The 25,841-nt window shown below is 38.8% G+C and overlaps 1 protein-coding gene across 12 annotated transcripts in view; it reads right to left on the bottom strand.

Annotated features, from left to right (window-relative positions):
• The window catches only part of DDAH1 (dimethylarginine dimethylaminohydrolase 1), a 237,923-nt gene that overhangs the window by 12,768 nt on the left and 199,314 nt on the right, over positions 1-25,841 (bottom strand). For all 12 annotated transcript variants that reach the window (XM_057714358.1, XM_057714395.1, XM_057714429.1 and 9 more), the window contains 2 exons: positions 20,290-20,363; positions 19,368-19,487 (listed from right to left, as the gene is read on the bottom strand). In XM_057714358.1, the coding sequence (XP_057570341.1) occupies positions 19,368-19,487; positions 20,290-20,363 (194 nt within the window). The remainder of the gene's footprint in view (positions 1-19,367; positions 19,488-20,289; positions 20,364-25,841) is intronic.

The following is a 25,841-nucleotide window of genomic DNA, read 5'->3' as shown; positions in this document are numbered from 1 at the left end:
CACCAGTAAGGCATGCATTCAGACATTTTTTGCAATAATTGTAATTGTTTTGCTTTGAGACATTCAAAATCCTCTGCCTGGTCTGCTTGGTCATTTGTGAAAGGTTGCCTAGGGGTTAGGGAAGAGTCTGTGCACACGAAAGAACACTCTTTTTTTTTTTTCTGGAACAGTGTGAAGAAAATCCTTATTGGGACTTCCAATTATATTGCTCTACCTAACTGTACTCTTAGCCTGAGTGGTGAAGAAAAAAGTCTTTAGTATATGTTCAGTACCCTGAGATCTTCAGTTCCAGGCAGTAGTGTGCTGCTAAATGTAGGGGAAAATATATGCATAATATAACCACAAAAGTTTATTATAAATTTTACTGATATAAATAAAGGATGGGTAGCATACAATTTATAAGTAATAATAAAAATTTCAATACTCTTGACTGTAAATTTCATATTGCCAATTGATTCTCACAGAATGCTTCCGTTGATTTTTGCAGAACTTCTGAGGCCAACCTAATAGCTGCAACTGACAAATCAGTGTAGTTCCAACATGGCTGCTGGGGGACATTTCGTTTACACTAATGAGTAAGGTAAATGAAACAATGAAGACATATGTTGGAACTTCACTTGTTTGGCAATGATGTGAGGGACGTCTTTGCTGAAGTGCGTAGTAGTTTTTGAATACTGGAAGAATATTTCCTCATTTTCCCCTCAAGGTAATGGCTCCTTTTAAGTTTACATGACACACTTTTAAGTTTAATCTGTGACTAAAAATTTCCCCATCACTTCCTTGTGTCTAGACAATCAACAAAATGATAAGTCAAGTCCTGTTTTGTAGATGTGCTGATTTCTGTGGTGCAAACCTTCTCACCATAGGCAATTTCAAGTTACCAAAGTGACATTCAGTGATAATACTGAATATTGCACTGGGAAGGGATGCGCACAGGCACACCGTCCTATAACATCACCATATACACATGAACACGTGTAAATAACTGTAAGAGCACAGCTAAGAGCAAAATGTAGTAACAGAACTAGGAAGTGATGGGTTTTAACTATTTATTACCTTTGTTTTTAATGACATTTAATCATAAGTTTATATAATCTGATTTTTAATAATGGAAGTGTTTAACAACCAGCTGTCTAAATTCCCCCAGATGTAACACCTGACCCTGGTAGGCTGGTAGGTGCTGGCTCTAACAAACCACTGACCTACATAGGGGACTTCATGGTTTTACAAGACTTGGTTCCTGAATTTCAGCAGAATGGGCCTTTTATATAAAGTTACTTTAAGTCACCCTTTACCTTGTTTGTTAGTAGTTTCAAAGTTTGGCTCATGTAACTCTTGTTTGCTCATGGAGACAAAATTTGGAGATAAGCCTTGCTTTCTCATGGGGACAATATTTGGGGATTAGCCTTCAATGAGCCTATGAAATACACTGATGTTATAAGGTATCACGAATACTTAAAAGGAAGGCTAGCCAATTGGATTTGCTAAATAGGAGCCTAAATGAAGCTCTCAAACATATAAGAGAAGATGACTGATTGGAAGCTTAAAGTCTGAATGTCCTATGTGTAGAGAGGAAATGAGAATTCATGGTTTGTATTCTTAAACTTGGCTCCAGTTTAAATTATTGTTTCCCCTTTTATTTTATTTTTTTTGCTGAAGAGGTAACATTTTATTTTTTTTTAAATTTTTTTTATTTTTTAAATTTTATTTATTTATTTATTATTTTTTGGGGGTACACCAAGTTCAATCATCTGTTTTTATACACATATCCCCGTATTCCCTCCCTCCCTCGACTCCCCCCAACCCTCCCCATCCCAGTCCTCTAAGGCATCATCCATCCTCGAGTTGAACTCCCTTTGTTATACAGCAACTTCCCACTGGCTATCTATTTTACAGGTGGTAATATGTCTATGCTACTCTCTCACTTCGTCTCAGCTTCCCCTTCACCCCCTGCCCCCCCAAACCTCGAGTTCTCCAGTCCATTCTCTGCATCTGCGTCCTTGTTCTTGTCTTGTCACTGAGTTCATCAGTACCATTTTTAGATTCCGTATATGTGAGTTAGCATACAATATCTGTCTTTCTCTTTCTGACTTAATTCACTCTGTATGAAAGACTCTAGGTCTATCCACCTCATGACATATAGCTCCATCTCATCCCTTTTTATAGCTGAGTAATATTCCATTGTATATATATGCCACATCTTCTTTATCCATTCATTTGTTGATGGGCATTTAGGTTGCTTCCATGTCCTGGCTATTGTAAATAGTGCTGCAAATGAACATTATGGTACATGTTTCTTTTCAGATTATGGTTTTCTTTGGGTATATGCCCAGGAGTGGGATTACTGGATCATATGGTAGTTCTATTTGTAGTTTTTTAAGGAACCTCCAAATTGTTTTCCATAGTGGCTGTACCAACTTACATTCCCACCAGTAGTGCAGGAGAGTTCCCTTTTCTCCACACCCTCTCCAACATTTGTTGTTTCCAGACTTTGTGATGATGGCCATTCTGATTGGTGTGAGGTGATACCTCATTGTGGCTTTGACTTGCATTTCTCTGATGATTAGTGATGTTGAGCATCTTTTCATGTGTTTGTTGGCCATCTGTATGTCTTCTTTGGAGAAATGTCTATTTAGGTCTTCCACCCATTTGTGGATTGGGTTATTTGCTTTTTTGGTATTAAGCTGCATGAGCTGCTTGTATATTTTGGAGGTTAATCCTTTGTCCGTTGTTTCATAGGCAACTATTTTTTCCCTTTCTGAGGGTTGCCTTCTAGTCTTGTTTATGGTTTCTTTTGCTGTGCAAAAGCTTTTAAGTTTCATGAGGTCCCATTTGTTTATTCTTGATTTTATTTCCATGATTCTAGGAGGTGGGTCCAAAAGGATCTTGCTTTGATGGATGTCATAGAGTGTTCTGCCTATGTTTTCCTCTAGGAGTTTTATAGTGTCTGGCCTTACATGTAGGTCTTTAACCCATTTTGAGTTTATTTTTGTGTATGGTGTTAGGAAGTGTTCTAATTTCATTCTTTTACATGTAGCTGTCCAATTTTCCCAGTACCACTTATTGAAGAGGCTGTCTTTTTTCCATTGTATATTCGTGACTCCTTTGTCAAAGATAAGGTGCCCATACGTGTTTGGGCTTACTTCTGAGTTCTCTATTCTATTCCATTGATCTTCCTTTCTATTTTTGTGCCAGTATCATACTGTCTTGATCACTATGGCCTTGTAGTAGAGTTTGAAGTCAGGAAGCCTGATTCCACCAACTCCATTTTTCCTTCTCAAGATTGCTTTGGCTATTCGTATTGTTTCCCCTTTTACATCATCTTTCCCTTTCATTTCCAGTTATGTTAGTTTGCTATACTTAGTGCATCTTTGTAAGCTGCTTCTACAAAATGAGGGGAGGTATGATTACATAATTTCAAACAGTTCTTCTAAAAACATGTTTTTAAATTATAAATCAAAACCCAGATTATAAACAATACAAAACACAAGTTTCTTGTATAAGATTCCAATGTGAAAAGTTAAAAGTTCTACTGGACTAAACACAACACATTCATTTATCAAAGCCCACTGAATTGCACAATTAAAGTTTGTGAATTTTATCTATGGAAATTATATTTCAATAAAACTGATTTAACAAAAAGTTGAAGCCCTCTTTCTCCTCCTCTATCCCATCTTTCTCTTTTCTCTTCTCCCTTTCCCTATGGGAAACCACTATTAAGTTTGATGTGGGTCCTTCAGTTTACTTTTTACACATGTACATACTCAAAACAAAACTTATCTCCCACTGAATTTGTCAGTGAAGGAGCCTGAACATCTCAATTTCTAGGCTCCCCAAAGTCCACTTCTCTCAAAGTCTGGTAACAAAAGCCTCTGCAGGTTTTGTACTCATGAAGGCAAGTTCTGTGATTGTCTTACAATTAAGACATTTTTGCCCATAAGTAGTTCCAATGCCTGGAAATATATTACACAAATAAATACCGGGATTGTATATAGCTATTTAATTCCCTGCTATTGAAGAACCCTCTTGCTGTCATGAGCTAGTTGATCTTCAGGAGTCACTGCTGTTGCTAAGTGTATCAGGGATAAAAGCATCTTAACTGTGATACGCTCAGAAACTGAAATTTCTGTGAAATAGGGTTGATAAATCTCATTCCTGTTTTAGGGTGGGGTTTCCTAACCTCAGCACTATTGACATTTTGGGCTGGATAATTCTTTGTTGTGAGGACTGTCCTGTGCATTGTAGGATATTCAGCAGCATCCCTGGCTTCTACCCACGACACACCAGTAGCATCCACTCCCCCACCCCCCACACTGTGACAAAAATATCTCCAGATATTGTTGGATGCTCCCCTGGGTGGGGGGAAAGTTGCCTCTGGTTGAGAACCGCTGTTTTTAGGAGAAAGCTATCAAATCTATTCATATTTTAAAAGAAGAGCACATACCTCTATGGGAGACAGGAGGAAAACAACCAGAAAAAGGAAGAGAGAGAGAAATCAAACTTCCAAATAAGTATACCATTTACACTTCTATTTTTCCTCTGAATTAATAAGATCCCAGAAAAGAAATGGATTGGGTATTTAAGGAAACAGCTGTTGTCCCTACATATCTTATACAAGAAACCCAAATCCCCTGTAAATGACAACCAAACCATGGCCGATGAAGAAAGCAGCCACCCCCACCTTGCCTGCTCTTGTGTGGGGAGTTACCTGGGCTCTCTGAATTTCAGGTTTCACATTTCTGAAATGGGGAGGAGAAATTGTGGTTTTCTTCTGGATTTGACTTTTGTTAGTGTCAGACAGTGAATGCTGATAAGGTACTCTGAGCGCTTGGGAAAGTAATGTCATTTTATAAAGCCTACTTCTCTTTTATGGAGGTTCAGAGAGATTAAAAAATTAAGTGACTTACCTAAAATCATGCAGCGGTCGTGAACTGCAAAGCTAGAACTAGATCCTAGGTCTCATAACTCAGTCCAGGCCTTTTCTAATGGTCTTGGTTGGGCGGAGAGAATTTAAGTGGGACAAAGAGGAAGAGTATAAACCCCTCCCCAGCTCCTTCCTTTACTCCCAAGTTAAGGATTTGCACTGCCCTTCAAGATCTAAACTAGGTTGTCTTGTACCACCTAATTGTGTTCCTTGATTTATGGAATGTCCTAGGCCAGTGGTTCTCAACCTTGGCTACACATTAAGAATCATCTGGGGAGCTTTAAAAAATATAGATTTCTGGGCCCCAACCATGGAGATTTTTTATTACTTGGTCTAGAGTGGGGAAAAAAGGCCACTGTTTCTTTCTACATGCTCCCGCAGGTGACTCTCATATGCAGACAGGATTGAGAACCACTATTCTGTGCCCTCTCTATAGTTTCTACCAATTTGGGGGGTAGGGGGTAGGAGGGGGAAAGGAGGCAGCTTATATTCTCATGTTATCTCTTGCCCTACTGAATTAGATCCCTTTGGAGACACAATTATTTTACAGGTGTTATTCCTCTTTTAAACATTGTCAGCATAAGCAGGGACCTCAGTCTTTCTTTGATTGCCTGACAAAAAAACCCCTATTCACATAGGGTAATAGATTTTGCTCAAGTTTGGCAGGATGGAGTAAGTATTGTAGTAATATAGACACTTAGAATAGAATACGAAATGCTGGTGTTCGTCAAAGACTTGACAACTCTGCTGTGTGGTTCAGACCTGTCCTCCTTCCTTTTTCTCTCCTCTTTCCCTATCTCCACATTCTTATTGCTTCTAACAAAGGATATTTTTGCTTTCGCTTTTGCTGTACTGTCTCCTGCTGATCCCAAGCCTTCAAGGGCCTCACCTTTCACCCCAAAGGACTTACTGTATTTTCCTAAACAAAGGCAATTCTCTCCCTAAGAAGAATGCAGGGTTTAGCTCTTCCAAGGGGCTATGGGCATTGTGGTTGCTTCCCACACATCTATTCTCTGCTTTCTTAGTAACTACCCCAGTTTTCACTTGTTTATCCACACCTCCCTGTGCAGCTCACATAATCTGGGGGAAGCTAATTCTACCTCTGACTCCAGGACTGAGACTCTAGGCCAAAGGTTCCTTTCTTGGTTCACAGTACCTGTAAGTGTCTCAGTAATTATCTTCATGATGGCTTTAGGCCAAGAGAAAAAAAATGAAACCAAAACCAAAACAAAATAAACCCCTACACTTTTGTTTATTAAGCAGTTAGGTCCAAACAACTGAATAGTAGAATTGTGTGTGATGTCTGACTGGTATATCTGTGTTCTTTTTGAAGAACTTAAATTTCTGCCATGGTGCCCCTGTGAGTTTGTTAGTGATGCCCTAGTGTGCTTCGATGCAGTCAGGAAACAGTAGCTTCAGAGAAATTCATCCTCTGGCTCAGGGATGGACAGATGATCGATTTGGACTAATAAGAATGGACAAGATCTGGGACTTCCCTGGTGGTCCAGTGGTTAAGACTTCACCTTCCAATGCAGGGGGTGCAGGTTTGATCCCTGGTTGGGGAGCTAAGATCCCACATGCCTTGTGGCCAAAAAACCAAAACATAAAACAGAAGCAATATTGTAACACATTCAATAAAGATTTTAAAAATGGTCCAAATAAAAAAAAATCTTAAAAAAAAAAAGAATGGACAAGATCTGAAAGAAGTTTCCTTACTTTTCTGAGAGGATTGTCTCCCTCCCTGAACGTGGCTGAGGAGGCAAGTAGCCAGGAGCTGCTGGCAACACTGTGCTCCCCTGAAAAGGAGCCAGCTTTACAATGAAACTCATCTGTGGAAGGTGAAGAGAGACAAAGGAATCTGGTTCTCTGACAGCATCGCTGAGCAGACCCATCACACGTTCCCTAAAGTCTGCATTCCTTCAGAACTATGTGGACCAATAACTCTCCTCTATTGTTGCGGCCAGCTTGAACTGGGTTTTCTGTTCATGGCTAGTGAAGATAGTTTTTTTATCACTGAGAACTAAATCTGGCTGCAACAGAAAGTGCCTGCCTCATCAAAACAACATTGAAAAGTTTATTTCTCTCTTGTGAAAGGAGTTTTGAGGTTGTAGTGCAATATAGAGACCTGATGGTCACCACAGGCTGAAGTTCTAGCTTTGTGCTATGTTGTACCTGGGACACAGCCCTTGTCCTCATGGTATAAAATAGCCATTTGTGTGCCAACATTCAGGAAGGTGAGAAGGGCACAACTCTTTCCTTTCAAATCCAGGCTTCCTGGATCTCATACCTACAACCTCTACTTTCATACCATTGGGCAATACTTAGTCTCATTATTATACCTAAGACAAAGAAAGCTGAGAAATGTGGACATTATTCAAAGTGGCAATGTGCTCATTTAAAACTCAAGGTTCAATTAATAAGTAGGAAAGGTAGTATGGAAGTTGGAGAAGGCAAACTGACTGTCATCAATTGGTTCAGAGAGTAATATTTTTTACATCCCCACTATTCATATTTTGACATCCGCCCGTTTAGGTGATTGACAAACTGTTTGGATTTAATTAAGTCAAGGTATCCAAGCCATCTCAGGAGGACAGATGATTATCAGAAGCTTCCAGAGAGGCACAGTCACATCACTGGCCTTCTTGCAGGGTTTGGCATGGGGTAGGCACTCAATACGTATTTGTTAAATGTTGAATGAATGAATGAATGAATGATCTTTCAGCAGTGCATTCTGGCATTTCAATAACTCTTAAAATCCTCCTAAAATCTCCTGATACAATTTCCTATAAGACACACTCACTCAGAGCTCAGCCTTCACTGAAGAGCAAAGAAGAGCTGCCAGTTGGCGCTTGTGCTGCATCCTTCTGTGCAATCAATACTCGTCACTAAAGCTCCAGCGTTAATCAGCTTGGGTGCTCTCCAGGGGCCCTTCTCAAATTCTCACTGACAAGCTCATGGATGGGACCACACAACTTCCTACCCAAGTAAAGATCTGAGTTTCCTTCCTCTTTCCACTATTCCTACTTGAAGAATTTAGTATCCTGCTTGTTTTCAAGCCACAGGACTTCAGACCTTCAGACTTTTCTATTCAAGTCTAAGAGCCTATGTACCTAATGAGAATTACAGCAATAAGCGCTCACTGTAGATATACCATATTTTAACACGCAAATGTTATCAACAGAGAGAAAGGCACTAGATGGAACGCATGACATCATTTATTCTGGAAGCACTTCCTGCTAAAAAGACACAGCACTTTAAAGAAAATTAGGCACTTATATTTCAGTAATCTAGTGAAGTTCTGCATGGTTTTCTATCACATGAGAGTCATTTCTCTGAAGTTCCAGTTATTTATTCAATAAGTTACTCTTCTGAATGACTCTAGATGGCATTTTCTGTCCAAAGACACAGCAATTTGCTTTTGGCATGAATCTTTCTCCCCCTGCCCTCAAATGCTAACGTAGGAACTGATGTCTGGTGAACTCCGGACAGAGTCAGTGCTTCTCACAGTGTGGTCTACAGATTACCTGCATCTGAAGCGTGCAGTGGTTCCTGGGCTCCATGCCAAGGTTGCCGAATCAGAATTTCCTGAGGTGAACCCCAGAAATGTGATGTGCGTTTCCAATGTGCACTCTGTGTGATTCTTGGGTATGCTAAAGTTTAAAAGCCACTAACTTAGGCTTTTCAAATTAAATTAACATGATCGTCACACCTAAAAAAGGTATTATTACCACTACTGATATTACAACTACTAGTAGCTAATCTATATACTGAACTCTTATCACTTACCAGGGTGTGGATGGAAAAAGAAATGGATGATTAGAAAATGTGCACAAAATGCAACAGATTCAACATCTTCCATTTAGCTTCTAATTGTTTTTTTGTTTCTTTGTTTCTTTGTTTTAAAACTCTGTACCAAGAGTCACCTCTAGATATGTGGTCACAGCTTTGAACTTGGTTCCACTTCAGAAAGAGATAAAAGGGATTGGCTTGTTGTAACTTATCTCCAAAGCTTTTTACATCTGTAGACAGATAATGTTTGAGTGATCCTGGGTACCAACTGCAGCATCCAGTGACCATAAATGAAACATAGATTTAGAAATATTCTTAAAGATTGCTGGACTAATGTGATAGTTTGAAAGATGAAAACAAGGAGAAATAGTGAGGGGTGATACTATTGGAATGGTTTTGCAGGAAGGTGGTGGCAAATTTGCCTTTTTTTTTTTACAATTAAAAAATTTTTTATTGAAATTAGTTGATTTACAATGTTATGTTAGTTTCAGGTGTACAGCAGTGATTCATATATATATATTCTTTTTTAGATTCTTTCCCTTATAAGTTATTACAAGATATTGACTCCCTGTGCTATATAGTAGGTCCTTGTTGGTTATCTATTGTATATATAGGAGTATGTATATTTTAATTCCAAACTCCTAATTTATCCCCCTCCCCCAAATTTCCTTTTAATCTGTTTCTCTTGCATGTCATTATTTCTAAGGATTGTTCAAATCCCAGTATTGTATCTGGCAGTGCGGATGTTTTCTCTAGAAGCTGGAGAATAATTTAGGGTTAAAATGTCACTTCTAACTTAGTGAGTGTCTACATTTTACCATATGCTTTATTAACCTTCAGCCAAGCAACAGGATACTCATCAACACCTAAGGCATTTAATACATGTGATGTCCACGGAGAAACAGTAACCCAAAACTCAACCATCCTCCCTCCAGCTCAACTGACACATTTCCCAATCTGTTCTACATCAAGGGTATTGGTGTTGGCCTGGTGAGAGTGTCACATAGATCATGCTGTGATGTACAATTTCAGCCCATGAGGCAGAAATCATCCTGGGTTTTTTTGTGGTCTTTTTGCCAACTCAATTCAGCCGAGAAAAAATGGGAGCCTGCTGGAGATGGAGGGCATGCAAATGTTAAAGTGATTTTTTTCATGTGCTTTGAGAGTGAATAGATAAAGATAATAAAAAATAAATGGGAAAGGCTAAAGGACAGAGACTCCAAATTCAGATGAGTCACTGACCGCTGCCAATGGAAACTGAAATGGTAGCCAACCCCGTTAGTGTCTTACAAGCTTAGACGTCGGACGTCTACCAGAGCTGCTGTCAGTTGGATGTGTCTGAGTATAGCTCAGTTCTCAAAATGCGAATCTAGGTCAGTGAAATCCAACAACACATTCTGCCCACCAATTTTCTGTGGTTTGCTCCTGTGTTGATGGAGAGACCTGAATTCACAGTGACAGTCTGAACTCTTTTCTGAGAATTCCACCAAAGGCACCCCATCTGGTACCCATTTCTGAAGGAATCTCATTGCTCACTGTCCCCTAGGGCCTAGTACAGTGCCTGGTACCGAACAGGGGTTCTGTAAATATATGTCCAAGTGTTGACCTGCTCCTTTTTCCTCCCCTGCTCTTTCAAATCCATCAGTTACAATGTTCTGTTACTTCTCTAAATAGAGCTCACCTCCTGCACAGCCCTCTCCATTTTCACTGCTGCTTCCCCAGTCCAGACCCTCCTCTCGCTTACTTCTGGACTGTGTGATGGTACCTAACTAGTTTTATTACTCCTAATCTTTCTTCTTGTTAATCATTCCTGGCATAATGTCAGACAGATCTTTTTGAAATACCACCTTTTACACCTCTGCTAAAAAACTTGGAATGGCTCCCCACAGCCTGCAAGATAAGACCCCAATTCCTTTACTTTTGGACCTGCCCCAACTTATTTCTTTCTTCTTTTTTTTTTTTAAAGGTACTTTATTGACTTTTTTATTTTTTTAAATAAATTTGTTTGTTTGTTTATTTATTTATTGATCGGCTGCTTTGGGCCTTCATTGCTGCATGCGGGTTTTCTCTAGCTGCGGTGAGCGGGGGCTACTCTTCGTTGCAGTGCGCAGACTTCTCATTGTGGTGGCTTCTCTTGTTGTGGAGCATGGGCTCTAGGCATGTGGGCTTCAGTAGTTGTGGCTCGCGGGCTTTAGAGCACAGGTTTAGTAGTTGTGGCACATGGGCTTAGTTGCTCCACAGCATGTGGGATCTTCCTGGACCAGGGATCGAACTCGTGTCCCCTGCATTGACAGGTGAATTCTTAATCACGGTGCCACCAGGGAAGTCCCCCAACTTATTTCTCAGACCTTAACTCTCTTTTTTACCCTGTACATACCTCTTGTTCTAGCCATCGCCTGTTTATAAAATAGATATCCCCTTAGTTGTCCTGTTTATAGGGACCACGCATGCTCTGTGCCTGTCTATGGCTTGCTGTTCATTCAGGTCCACTCAGACTTTAGGCTCCCACCTCCTGTGATCACTCCATCCTCGAAACTCCCATCACTTCTCCTAGGACCCTGGGCCATTTAGTAGGCATTTGCCTTATCTTAGGCTGACATAGTCCTGTTTCTCCAGTTCAGCTGGAGGGGCCTTGAGGGCAGAGACTGTTTATCACCCACCTCAGTGTCTCCTGTGTGTGAGACACTATCTTTCATACAGTCACTGCTCAATAAATTGCTGTCTGATGCTCAAGAAGTCCAAGCTTCAAACTCAACTGTGATCTCTTTTCAACTGCCATTTTTTTTTAAATTGCTTTTTGAAAAGTCTTTTTGCAGAAGAGACAGCAATAAAAGGTTTTGGAAACCTTAACTCTTTTTTTTCCTATCAGATTTTTATATATGAACTATGAAATGATGTTTTTTTGTTAGATATCCAATTTAATAGTTATATATGCAACTTAAGCCTCCTCAAAGAAAGATGGAACTAGGATGGAGTCCTCCATGGTTTTCTATCCTTAAGCAGTCATGAAAATGTTCAGCTAAGCAGAAGTCTTCCATCACTTACAGCCACTGAAAGGATGATGTCACAGTGGTCAAGAGTCTACAGTGAACCCACTTGGGAACTATCTATATCACTGGGTGCTTTATAATTAAATGGTTGCTACTTTTTGCCAAGTTTGAGACACAGTCCTTCACCTTGACTGCCCATCATGAAATTTCCGAAGCGGAGGAATGAAGCTCTCATTCCCTAGAGAGGCTGATTCAACTTTGTTTTTTCAGGGTGAGACTGAGTACAGCAGACAGGGGTCACACAGGGAGAGCTGGAGGCAGAGCCAGAAGTATAACCTGTGAATCTGGATTTTAAGTTCACTGCTTTGCCCTTAAATCCATTTTGGCCCTTTAGATAACTATGCTTCTTTAGTAGAATCAACATATGATTATTTTTAAAAGTAAGTTCTTCTCTAATATTGGTAATAATATGAAGTTTAACCTTTCTTTTTTTTTTTCTCTTTGGCACAAATCTCTTTGCGTCAAGATCAGGTCCTGTTGTTAGATTTTTCTGTGTGTGTGTGTGCTGGGGGAGGGGTTATGGAAACATGAGTCAAATGTAAGTTTCCTATTCTTAGAAAATGATAACAGTGATTTTTGAGAACTCAGGATATTTTAACAAAGTATTCTAGCATGCCAAATGGATCGAGTGATGACATTCAAGTTATTAACCAGTTAGGTGTTGTATTTTAAGTTATACAATACTGAACAGGCAGCAAAAGAGTAAGGAGTTTCTAACTTTTGATGGCTTTCAATTTGGATACTTTCTCTAACTTCTACTTCTATTTGGAAAATGTTCTTTTGTACCTCTTTATAGACATAGTGATTGGCTTCTTCAGGTGCACATTATTCAGGATCCTAAGCTAGGTACTTTTGGAAGTTGTGGGATCCTTAAAGGCAATGGCTTTCAACTTTGTGCGCCAGAATCATCTGTGGAGCTTTTGAGTGTGCAGATGCTTGGTAAAGGACAGACTCATGTTTGCCAAGTGGAGGGTAGTTGGGGAGGGAAGGATTGGGAGTTTGAGATTAGCAGATGCAAACTATTATATAGAGAATGGATAGACAACAAGGTCCTACTGTACAGCACAGGGAACTATAGTCAACAGCCTGTGATAAACTGTAATGGAAAAGAATATGAAAAAGAATATATATATATATATATATATGAATCACTTTGCTGTACAGCAGAAATTAACACAACACTGTAAATCAACTATACTTCAATAAAATAAATTTTAAAAAGTGCAGATGCCTTGGCTGGATCCCAGACCCAGAATATCAGATTTTTCTGAGATAGGCCCAGGGCAGTGTGTTTTCAGAAAGTTCCTGTGGTGATTTTAAAACCACACCTCTCATCAGGAACCACTAATTTAAGGTCACTTAGAGGCTTTTTCTTTCATAAGCAAGAGTCCTGGATTGCAAGATCCCTTAAAAGGCCATTTGCCCAACCACCTAACAAGATGCTTGAGCTCCCCCAATGACATCCTATAGAGTCCGCTTAATACTTTTTGATGTCCATCATATAATGGATACAATTAACAGCACTTTAAATTTCTTCCTTTTTCTTTCTTTGACCTTTTCTTGAAAGCTCAAGAGAAAAAAACATTATTATTCCCTTTCTCCTACTTGGCCAATTTTGCTTTCTTCCTGCCTTGGGGCTAGTGCTGATATTCAGCAAGGCTGTTTTGGTCTCACAGCTTTAGATTATTTATTGCCCTATCATGCCAAAGCATTTCATTTGGCCACCCCAGCCTTGTTGGCATACAGCTCTGGGAATATTGTCAGATGAGGCAACTGCTGCCAGGAAAAAGAGCATGAACAGTTGTTACAAACTCCGAGTCTATTTGATTTTGTGTTTCAATTTCTTAATTCAGGCATGGTAGATTATTTTTTAAAAAATCATTGTCTTGTAGATCTGGTGAATACAGCTGGAACAGACAACCTAATAATGAGACTAAATGAAACCTACAAGGGATTGTCAATTTGCCCTTCATAGCGGAGACCCAAAGTGGCACATCTTGTGGCTACAGACTGTAATTCCATGCGACAACAACTGAAAGTGCAAAGTCTTTGTTTTTCCATTTTAATCACCCTGTTGATAGTAGTTAGCTCTCATTGTGTCTTTTGGTTTTTGCTCTTGCTGTTCCAGTTGTCATTAAAGGAAATTCCAGGCGATTAAAAAAACATATACAAAATCCAAACACATTAAGTGTTTTTCCATCTTCATTTTTTATATGACCACCTATAAAATAACATGGACATTTTTGGACATAAAATCAATGCCGAAGCTGAGTCAAAACGAAAGGAAATACTGAGTGACCTCTATTACATAGTTAGTCATTCAAAAGAAAAGCACTCTGTGTCCTATGCAATTTAAATTAGCTCAAAGCAAGCAGCCCATGTCCTCATTCAAGGAATCTTACAAATGCGATTCTTTATTTCTTAAAGACATTTCCATCCAGATGCATTATGATCATTTTAATTTAAAATTACAAGTCTACTGGAATTCTATGTATTATATTTCAGCCCCATTTATATGACAAAGGCACAAAAAATGGAGCGGTGCTCTCATAATTCTTTTCTTACCACATCCTTTTAGTACTCCTATTAAAAGCTTCTTAAACAATAATTCATTGTGATACAAAAGAATAAAATTATTAATAAAAGAAAGGCCACTAAACAAAACTGCAGATGCTGAAAGGAGAAAATACATGGTCTCCTGTGCGGGGTTAGGTTAGGAAGGTGGGGATGTGCCTCTTGCCTACCGTCCAGCAGATGGCACAACCGCCAACCCGCCAGTACCACAAGCCCCTGGTGCTTTGAGCTTGGGTAGGGCTGCAGCTTCCTCATCTGATTAGTTTCAGGAAAGTTTTAGCTAAGTGTCACTCTGCCCCACCTCCTTTCCTTCTCTCCTTCACTCCCTCCCTCCCTTAGTCCGTCCGTCCGTCCGTCCTTCCTTCCTTCCTTCCTTCCTTCCTTTTCCCTTTCCAACTGGCTGGAAGACTGAATGCTACCAAGGAGACTGAGTTAAAAAATCATTACGGAGAATCCCTCTCAAGGGCGAGAATTACAATCAGCCCTGTGACAGAGAGCATGTAATTAATCTAGGTTCCTGGAAAGCAAGTCAATTTTGTCACGGATCTAGAAAAAGAACGGTGAGATGAGGTGCAAATCTACTCTTTATCATGTTTTTTTCCTCCCCAACTTTACTGACATAAAAAGGACAACTAAAAATTGTACATATTTAAGGTTTACAAAGACTGGAAGGCAAGGGGAAATGGGGAGATATTAGTCAAGGGGTACAAAGTTTGTCTTTTTTTTCCCCTTAGTTAAAAAAAACCAAAACAGGCTAGTCTATGGAAAAGACAGGCATCATATAGAAGGTAAATCAGGGATTTGAGACAGACTCAGATACTGGAGAATTATTTCTGTAAGTTAATCACAGCCCACCTCCGACAATACATGTATTTTTACTAAACTTTAAAAATTGAAGTGTAACATACAAGATGGCCCTCCACACCATGACTCCCACCCTCTTTTTAAAGTAACTACTATTCTGACTGCTAACAGCATAGAATAGTCTTATCTCTTGTTTAACTTTAAATGAATGAGATAACATAATATGTATTATTTGGCTTCTGTTGCTCAAATTATGTTTGTGAGCTGTAGTTCCAGCTGTGCAGCAAATGCAGTTCTCATCTTCTTTGAGAAGACAAACATTCCTCCTGCAAGAGAACTAGTAAATCTACTGCCTGCACATGAATTAATCACTCTTATAGTATTTTCTTTTAAAGCTAGAGGAGCAGGATGAAAGTAGTGACTGCCCAGGGGCACGAAGGGAATGATGAAAAATGTAGGAGAAAAACTATACCAAGGGCAGGTTGCTCTAAAGGCTAATTTTGCTTAGATAATAGTATTTTTAGGGTAAGACTTAGTATCAAATATCTCTAGTAATTTCAAGTCAACCTGATCTCCAGTACTTTGGCCATATCAACAGTAAAATATGGTAATAATAGGTCCTCCCTTCTTCCTTCCCTGTATTAGATAAACTGTGTTAAATGTGTATTAAATGTACCTTGCATTAAATGCATTCTGGGCTTTTTTACAGAGAGTTGATAAAGTCATCTTAGATGGATTATTTCATTTAAATATACAATGCATACAGTATTAAATCTACTACAACCTAGACAGGTATGATGACTATCTCTGTAAGAACCCACTTCATTATCCAAGAATAGATGACAAAGTGTTACAAATGCAGTAAGACTACCTAGAAACCCTTGGGCTCTCAGCTTTGCATGAATATGCAAGAAGTAGTTTTGCAGACTTTGAAGAAAGCAAGTACTCGGCAAGCAGTGACAGATGTAGGAAGCAATCAGGCTTTCAGTATGTGGCAGAGGAAGGCACAGTTCACCTCTGTTTAAATGCTATGCCCTTCAAAGGGACGCCCAAGTGGCCAGGGCTTCTCTACAGAGACAAGACTGAGACATCAAGATTTAAAAGGAAAAACAGATATGTGGGGCCAAACTCATATATTCCCTGAAACAGGTCAGATCCTGACAACCAGAAAAAAATGTGAAGAGGGGAATAGCTGGAGAGAGGGGAGGAGAAAGAGGGAGCTTAGCTAGAACCACTCCATTGCAAAATAATTAGAAAAGGCTTTCCAACAGGAAAAGAATGGATATGGAGTGGGGTGGGCAACTGGGGAGAGGAGAATCAGGGTCCAGGAAATCTGATTCTGGAACCATGAGATCCTACTCACAATGCCTCATTTCATCTGTTCTCAGTATTTTCGCTTGTGAAATGGAAAAAAGTATGCTTTCATTACTTGTAGATGACGTATTTATCTCTGTCCATTTGTCTTCCTACCTGTCCATATCAGTATTTATATGTCCAAATTAGTAGTAGGACTTACCCACTATCAGTTTTATTGATTGATTTAATGCGGGAGCCTAAACTGTTCTCAAATAAATAAGCAGTTCAATTCACTCAACGTGAATTTCACCTATTTCTGACCTGAGAACATGCCCTCATTATTCTTAAGTTCACTTTGTCCTCCTGCTTTTGCTACAAGGGAAGAGGACCTTTTTGATGCTAGGAACATGGCAGGTGGGCATTTGCCAACTCCACAGGCCCATGGTTTACGAAACACATTTGCTGATGGAAAATTCAATCTCCAAAGAATGTCTTTCTAGTCAGTGAGGGTTATTTATAGCTTCTGACACAGAAGGTTTCAAGTATAGGGTGAACATCATTATTAACACACTCAAATGAACTCTAAAGGAAGGAGGACTATAAAATCCTCATAGGATGCCCTTAAAAGATGTGCTCTTGGAGGACTTGACAGTGGAAAAGGAAAGATTAATGGAGAAATGTGAGTGAGTTGCCAAGGCATACAAAAGGACTTCGGGCTTGACTTTCTTTTTTCAGGTCATCAGTGGCCCTCTTTTCTGATCGCAGGATCTTCCCCCTCCAATTTTTTTGTTTTGTTTTGCAAAAGGAATGATGGTCCAACACTTCTGTAGCAACACAGCCTCCTCTGCTCAGAGCCTACGGGTACCCGACTCCTACTTCATGGAGATAAACTCATCCTCCTGCTCCCTTTTACGTCCCTACCTCTTCAGACATCATCTGCCCCATCCAGCTGTATCTTTGGGAGCCCACAAGAAAACTCTTTATGAGCTGGGTTAGTTTGCTCACATCTCATGAATATATTTTGCTTAGTCTTAGCTTATTCCATGTCTCCACCTAGAACACTCTCTCACTGAATCTCACCCTGACAAATCCTTCAAGACCCACATCTAGCCACATTTTCTTCATGAAGTTTTCCCTGAATACCTAGATCTCAAGGAGTTTCCTCTTCCTCTCTGGGTAACAGTCAGGGCTATTTCATATAACTTAGTGCTAGTTAACTATATTGTATTATCTCTTAGTTTGTCATATGTTAGTTTCTTCAGATTATTTAAGGTAGGGACCAATTTGAGTTAGGGACCTGTTGTTTAGAGACCAAGCTATTTGAGGTAGGGACCTAGTCTGTCTAGAATGGCAGATGGGGCTACTTTTTCTAGTTTGTCTACCCAGAGGAGGTTCTTCCTACTAATTCACACAAAGGCATAGTAGAAAGCAACTTCAGTCTTCTCTTTCTCTTGAAATCAATTTTAGACATGTGCAGACCAACCCAGCTGCTGTGGAGAGATACCATAGTTAGTCCCTGAGGAGAAAAATAATCTTCCTAGATCCTCTGAGTGACACCATTCATCAAATGGTTCTTTCAAGACACCGTTTTCTTTTTTTTATATATATGCAGAAAGTTGATGTAGCCTTCCAGATGAAACAGAACAAAAGACATTCTTTAAAGGAAACATAGAAAAAGCCACCAAATTCAAATTCTGAGGTAGGTTGTTCAACAACAATTGTTAAAGGTCCTAGAAATACAATCAAAGATAGTTTGAGAAAAGTAAGAAAGAAAGGCCAAGTGAGCTGACTGAAGAAGCTGTAGATAATGCCAAGCGGAAAGTCAGCAAGCGGGAGGCAGCGACTGCTTTCCAGAGAAACTGTATGAAGCCGAGCACTGAGGTAGAAGAGTAAAGACCTGACAGGGCAAACAAATACATTGTATACCTTGGGGCACACAGATGTCCTCTCTTTGTCTAAGAGGAGTTTCTGTCTTGGTCCTTTAATAAGTCATGGGTTGTGCATCGCCACCTGAGAGGAAGCGGCAGTAAGTCCCAGCCCACCACGAGCCTTGTAACCTGGGGTGAACCACTCGATCTAGTTCTTATCTGCAAAATGGAGACAATACCACCTCCTGCATCCACTTATTCATCATTCACCAGATATCTATTTAGGGACCACCAGGGGCCAAGCACAAAGGGGCACAATGGTGAGCGAAACAGACATGGTCTTTGCCCTATGGATGGTCCAGATCATCTCCCAGCGCTGTTAGCTACAGAGAAGGAACGTGCCTTTGAACTGTAAAGCTCTGTAAGGATGGAAAGTCTTCTTCACTATCAATGACTTCCACTCTAGATCTAGCTGTGTGACCCCAGGCAAGTTGTAATTTTTCTGTACTTTCCTATTCCTATCTGTGAAATGAGAAAAGTTCCTTTCCTAAAATTTAAGTATTCTAATGCAAATGAAGAAGTTAAGAGTTTTAGGTACTTCTGAATCATGGCTTTCTAAAAGATTATTACGAAATAGTTCAGAAATGCAAAAGGATAAGAATAATGTAACGACCCTGTATGTACCAATTACCTGACATATAAAACATTACAAAGAGCTCTACTGGTGGGATGCCTTCCTTTTCCCCAGAAGAAATAACTGATGAGTTTGGTGCTGATTATTCTGAATCATGGCCTTTCCAGGAAATCTGGTGTGTGAATAAGAATGATTCACCGGTGAAGAAATCTTCCTATAGTGTACTTAGGAAGAAGAGTACTTACTAGGTGTTCCAGGTTCCTAATAAATGTGAGGTCATGACAATGTACATCAGAGAAAGCTCAAATACCAGCCTGTTCTCTCCCTGCCACCCTTGCTTGCTGTCCACCCAGTAGACAGAATTAGAAAAACCACGTGGCAGGCACTGCCTACTGCATTGAGAAAGAGCAACGTTGTTTTACGTTTACCTTAAGGGCCTTCTGTGCAGATTCACTGGATCCAATAGCAATTAGGTTAGGCCCAGCCATGCTGCAGAAACTCTTCAAATGCAAAGCATCGGCCACTGGGACTGTGGAGACTGCATAGTCCTGTGCATATAATAGAAAGTAGTCTGTCATTGCAGAATAGTTCCAAAACCTACTCAAACCTGCTCAAAACATTTTTGCTTCTCTGGAGGCTGCCAGGGTCCCTGAATATCTGGAAGGAAAACTGGGGCCCACTGGTTTGGGTATTGCCAGTTAAATGAAAACTGCTTCCAAGAAGAAAGTGCAGAGCCTCCTTCTTGATGTGTAACTGCATCAACAGCTTGGCTGGCTGACCTACGGAGTGGGCTCTTCTGGAAAGATGTGTCTGAATATCCTGTGCAAACAACAGTCTCACATCATCATGAGGAACAGAGCTTCTTGGCGATTCCATCCTTTCCTAAGCAGTCTGCTGAGCCAATATACTAATGATCAATAAAGGGGCCTTGGGAGGATGTATGTGCTGTGCCTAGCAGAGTTTCCCATGCACAGTAGGCACCCAAGTAGAGGCGATCTTTGATTTCAAGCTGAAAAAATCCACATTTCATGTTAGAATCAACTGGGACTCCAGATTTTTTTTTTAAGTCATTGATTGTGCCAGGAACATCTGCCAGGTGGTTGTATGATTATATACTGGGAGAAAACAGATGTCCATGATAACTTTGTCTGTTGCTGCTGTGGGAGTCCCATGAAACCCATTTATTAAGTTCTAGTTTCTAAAACTTCTAGCAAACATACAAATATTAGGAATTATTTTGCAAAGCCAGTGGCATATAAATACCATTATTCATGACATATTGATTCAGTGGGTCTATGAATATTTATTAGGTAGTTACTCTGTGCCAGGCATAAATTATCCTTTACCTACCTTAAAAGTATCAGCCAAGATTTCAGCACCTCGTTGATTTGTCCTTTTGGAAAGGCCCACAAAAAATTCTCTGCCTATAATAAATGTCGTGGAACACAGTGAGTGGGTGGCACCAGTGACGGCATATAGCGTACTATTTCTCTATCTATAAATAAAGACCTTAAAGCATCATACAGTTCTTTCCTACTGTAGAGGGCAGCCCCACTTGTACTCTGACCCCTGCTCTCTTTACACAAATCTGATTTCAAACTATTGCCTTTAGAAATAAACTTTTTCAAATTCATAGAGGCAGAAAGTAGAATGGTGGTTGCCAGGCGCTGATGCGGAGGAAGGGGTTAAGGAGGAACTGGGGAGTTAGTGTTTAATGGGTATGAGGTTTCACTTCGGGAAGGCAGAAAAGTGCTGGAGATGGATTTGGTGGCAAAGATTGCACAATGCGAATGTAGTTAATACCCCTGAACTGTACATTTAAAAATGGTTAAATGGTAAATTTTATGTTATGTATATTTTACCACAATAAGAGAATAAAGCTTTTATATAGGAAATCAAAGAATTAAACACATTAATAACCTGTAATCAGAAATTAAGCAATAGCAATAAGTTAGCAGAGCTTCTTTTTATTTTCCTTAAAAGAACAATATTAGACAATCTTGATCAGCTCAAATATCTTTTTCTATAATGTTGATGTAAGGGCTGAAGAAACCATCTGGGTAAAGTGAGTTTAGTGCTAACTGGTCTTCAGGTCTGAGCTCTAAGAGTTGTCTTTAAAACAATACACCCATTTACTTCAAATCAACCATCAAAGATGCCTATCTACAAAGCACTAAAGTTTAGAAGAATGAAACTTTCTACTTATTTGGCTTTTCTGAAATTCTATAATTTTTCTTCTTGGAAGGTAAAACATTAAATAAAAATAGTCTCCTAGTCATAGGCAAAAAAACAATTATAGTAGATAGAGTTAGGCAATAAATAAATGTAGGAATTCTTAACCTTCCTTAATTTTTTGGAAAAGAATTCTACATGAAATGTGGAAAAAATATTCCAAGAGAAACCAGTATATATTTTGCCCCAGAACAAGTATAAGAAGTGTAGCCATGTAGAAAGAATTGCTTGATAGAATTTACAGCTGTTGCAACTTTAATCTTCATGGTGTTCTTATAAAAGGGGTAAAAGACATAGGTCAAATGATGTTATGATAAATTCCAATGGCTTATGCTGTTGGCAGACACAGGAATTGTTGGTGGCATGGTGACAGTGTTTTTGGTAATGGTATGATCATGTTGTCCCTTAAGAAAACTCACTATACACAAATCAAAACTTAAGTAAGGGAAAGGTCCTTTACTTGACCAAAGTATTACTTTATTAAAAAAGTTAGTTGAAATTAAAAAAAATCAAATTTCCTTAATTCTCTTAAGATAAATATGAATTTATAAATGAGATTTACAATTTTTAAGAAAAACACTTAATGCATTAAGCAAATTTAAATACATTTACAGTGGGCCTCACACATTATTTCCATTTTAAAAGACTACGATGAGATAGGAAAGTACAAAGAAAAGCAAACTGCTTATCTCTAAAAAGTAAGCTGGACTTCTGTTTCTAGCAGTATGGCGGACTATATCCCTTAAATGGCGTTCCTGATAAAAGCAACTGAAGTACTGGAATAAAAATATTAAAAAGGGTTTTTTTTTTTGGTGTTATGTCTCTAATGTCATTTTCTTCTATACCAATCACCTTCTTTTTCTTTTCCTTCCTCACCTCATTCTTTCATAGAAGAAATCAGGTCATCTGTCCCACTGACTTTCCTACATTCTGGATTTGGCTGATTGCTTCCTTGTGTATCATCTAACACTAAATTGTTCCCTTATCTTCTGTATTTGGCAAACTGATAGTCTATGTAGGTGCTTCATTAGATTCTTTTTCTTTTTTCTTTTTTTCTTTTTTGATAGGACTACTTCAGAGGTGGGCCTGTATTTCTATTGCATCACATCCTGAGGCACATGACTGACTGTCACATTTTCAGTGATACTAAAATGATCAGTGTGTTCAGGTCGTATCAGCCTGATTCCTCCATTATAAAGTTCCCCATCAAGCTTTCATATAAGTTTTTTTAAATTTATTGCTGTTGTTTCACTCCTTTATCTTTGTTTCTTTTTCTCCCCGCCACCATGCGGCATGTGGGATTTTAGTTCCCCAACCAGGGATTGAACCTGTGCCCCCTGCATTGGGAGCTCGGAGTCTTAACCGCTGGACCGCTAGGGAAGTCCCTCATATAAAAATTTTAACAGCCTTTGGTGATCATTGTACAGGTCCATTGCTTTATGAGGGATCTACATTTACTGGCTAGAATTCTAAAAATAAAAACTTTCTTCAATCAAGTATTTGGTCTACTTGAAATATAATTCATAAAGGAAAGACAGGCTAAATGCTTGAGTCTTTCCTTTATATTTATCTGTTATCACAGTAATGAGTTGGTATCCCAGCAACTTATAATAATGACCAATATGTTTTCTTAAAAAACATCATTATCCACTAATAAGCCAAAGAATAAATCATAAAGGAAATCGGAAAATATTTGGAATTAATGATAACAAAAATATTCATATCAAAACAAAGGATTCAGCTAAAGTAGTACTTAGAAGGAAAGTTGTATAGCCTTAGATGCTTACATTAAAAGAAGGAAGGTTCAAAATTAAGGAGACAAAATTCCACCTAGAAATGTAAGGGAAAAAGAACAATAAAAACAAAGAAATTTGAAGGAAGGAAATAAAGGTAGAAACAGGAAGAGAAAAGGAAACATACAAGAAAGAGGGTTCAACAAAGTGAAAAGTTGGTTCTTTGAAAAGATTAATAAAATTGACAGATCTCTGGCAAGAAAGAGAAGGCAGAAATGAACATTATGAATGAAAAGGGGACATAGCTATAGCTGTTGTGAAGCTTAAAAGAGATATTAAGAAAATATGAATAACTTTATACCCAACATTTTAAAAATTAGGTAAAATACATAAAATCTCAGAAAACAGAACTCACCAAAACTGGCTCAGAAAAACCTCAATAGTTCTATAATCATTACAGAAACAGAATCAGTTTAAAATCTCCCCCACAAAGAAAGCACCAAGCCCACAGGGCCTGTTTATAGGTAAATTCTACCAAAGTTCAAGGAATGCACAATTAAAGTTGTACTGATTTTAGAGAAGAGAAATATAGGAAATATTCCCTAATACATTTTATATGAGGTTAATATAACTTTGATTAAAATCAGACAAGGATAACAAGAAAGAAAAATTACAGCCCACAGAAATGAAATCTTAAACAATTATCAGCAAACTAAATACAATACTGTAATAAAAAGAGAATATATCTTGATCAAGTTTGATTTCATTCTAAACATGTAAACTTTGACCACTGAGATAGAAAATCAATTAATGTAATTAACTGCATCAATACATTAAAGAAGAAAATCATATAATCATTGAAGTAAAATAAGAGTTTATCACCTGAAATTCCATTTCCAGCTGCTTACTCTAGAGAAACTCTTACACATGTTCCAAGAGATACACACAAGACTGTACATAGCAGATTGAAGATAGCAGACAAAAACTGAAAAGCACTCAAATATACATCAGCAGTAAAATGAATAAATACATCACAGTGTATTCTTACCATGGAATTTGACACAGCAGTGAAAATGAATGAACTCCAGCTACGTGGATCAAGTTGCATAAAAATCACACAAGAGTTCATACCGTATCACCCTAATTATATAAAGCCGTAAGAAAAGCAAAACTAAACAACACATAATTTAGGAATGCATATATTGACATAAAGCTCAAAGAAAGACAAGGCAGTGATTAGCACAAAATTCAGGACAGGGGCTACCTCAAGGTGGGAGGAGAGAAAGGTTGGGACTGGGGCTTCCATGGTCCTGGCAATGTTCTGTTTCTTAAGCCAGGTGTTAGGTACTCAGGTGTTCATTTTATTATTGGTCTTTAAACTGCACATAAACATTTTATAACTTTTTTATATCTCCATATTTCACAAAAATAAATGAAAGTAGAGGTAAGTTGATGTTGTCTATTTAAGAGAAATAGGATTGAAACAATTTCTACCAGCAGTTGCTTGCTTGACTGACAGATTTCCCAGTGGAACTGGAGCTGGAAGCTGCTTTCCTTCTGTCCATTTCCTGCTCAATTATTAATGAAGCTCTGAGTTACAGAAGGAAGAGGACACAGAGCACATGGGAAGTGCTGCAGATTTTGGTTCTTACTCAACTCTGTGTAATCTAAAAACTGAGTGGTGATGGTTGTACAGTGTTGTAAATGTATTTAATGCCACTTGAACTGTACACTTAAAAATGGTTAAAACGGCAAATTTTGTGTTACATATATTTTACTAAAATTTTAAAAAAGGAAAAAAATCGAGAAGTAGGAAATAGAAGGTAGGACCACACATTAGGTATGAATGAGGGGTCAAGCAGATAAAGATGTTAATATCATAATACTATCTCAGTTTTCAATAAAATAAGTTTTAAGATATTAAGTATGGAATATTACCAAAACAAAGCTTACAGATAGTGTCCAAGAAAAACCTCAATGCTTAGTACCTAATCAGAAGTTATGAAAAAAACATTAAACTTGAGATGCTGTGGAAAGACCTTTGACCAATGGAAGAGATTCCTAAGCTTTGTTGTAACAATGAGAAGATTTTAGGGAATCTGCTCAGCTCAGCTGTTGAGATAACTAAACGGCTGTGAACACAGCTTGTTTTAAATCATTCTTCAAATAGTATCAGTACCTGCTTACAACAAGTTATTTATTATACGACTATGTTCTGGTAAAAGAGAGTTTTATTATAAGGAAGTGTGATTTACACATCTAGCTTTCCACAAAAGCCTATTTTCTAAGAGAAACAGACTGTTGTTCTGTGCTGCTAAAAAGAATGAAAAGTGTCATCAATGGGAGACACAAAGAATATTCTAAGCGGAACTTACTAGGCAGATTCAAAGAATGCCTGAGTCGGCGTGGACACAACTGGAGCTGAGAATGCAGCGTAGGCCTCTCTGACGCCTTGCTCTGTGTTCTTAGGGCTCAATGGGTGCCACCTATGACAAGGCCACTGCCTTAGGGCCATTGCCTATGACAGTGGTGGCACAAGTTGTGCAGGGCACAACTCCGGGGCAGACTCTTCACAAACCTATGATAAAAATGGCGCCCCCTGGGGCTCAGCGACACAGCGCCCCCACCCATAGGTATGTGACACCAAGCAAGGAACTATGCAAATGTTCCAGGAGAAAAAACGCCTCCTCCTCTGGGAACATCCATTTTTTTATAAAAAACATTATTTTTATATTAAAATGGAGATGGCTATATTTTGTCTATATACATGCGATTCGATATAAAATTCACATCAGCTAAAATAGTAGACTTCCAAGAAGCTCCATGCTTTCAGTGGGCCATGCAGAGCTACATTCCCAAATCTCTGGGGACCAGCTTCTGCTGTTAGGGCTATGTCTATGAAACAGGTTATTTACTCTTTGACAAGTAGGGGAAAAC

The sequence above is a fragment of the Hippopotamus amphibius genome, chromosome 1 (genome assembly GCF_030028045.1).
Source record: "Hippopotamus amphibius kiboko isolate mHipAmp2 chromosome 1, mHipAmp2.hap2, whole genome shotgun sequence".
NCBI lineage: Eukaryota > Metazoa > Chordata > Mammalia > Artiodactyla > Hippopotamidae > Hippopotamus > Hippopotamus amphibius.
This window is presented reverse-complemented; position numbering and strand designations above follow the sequence as displayed.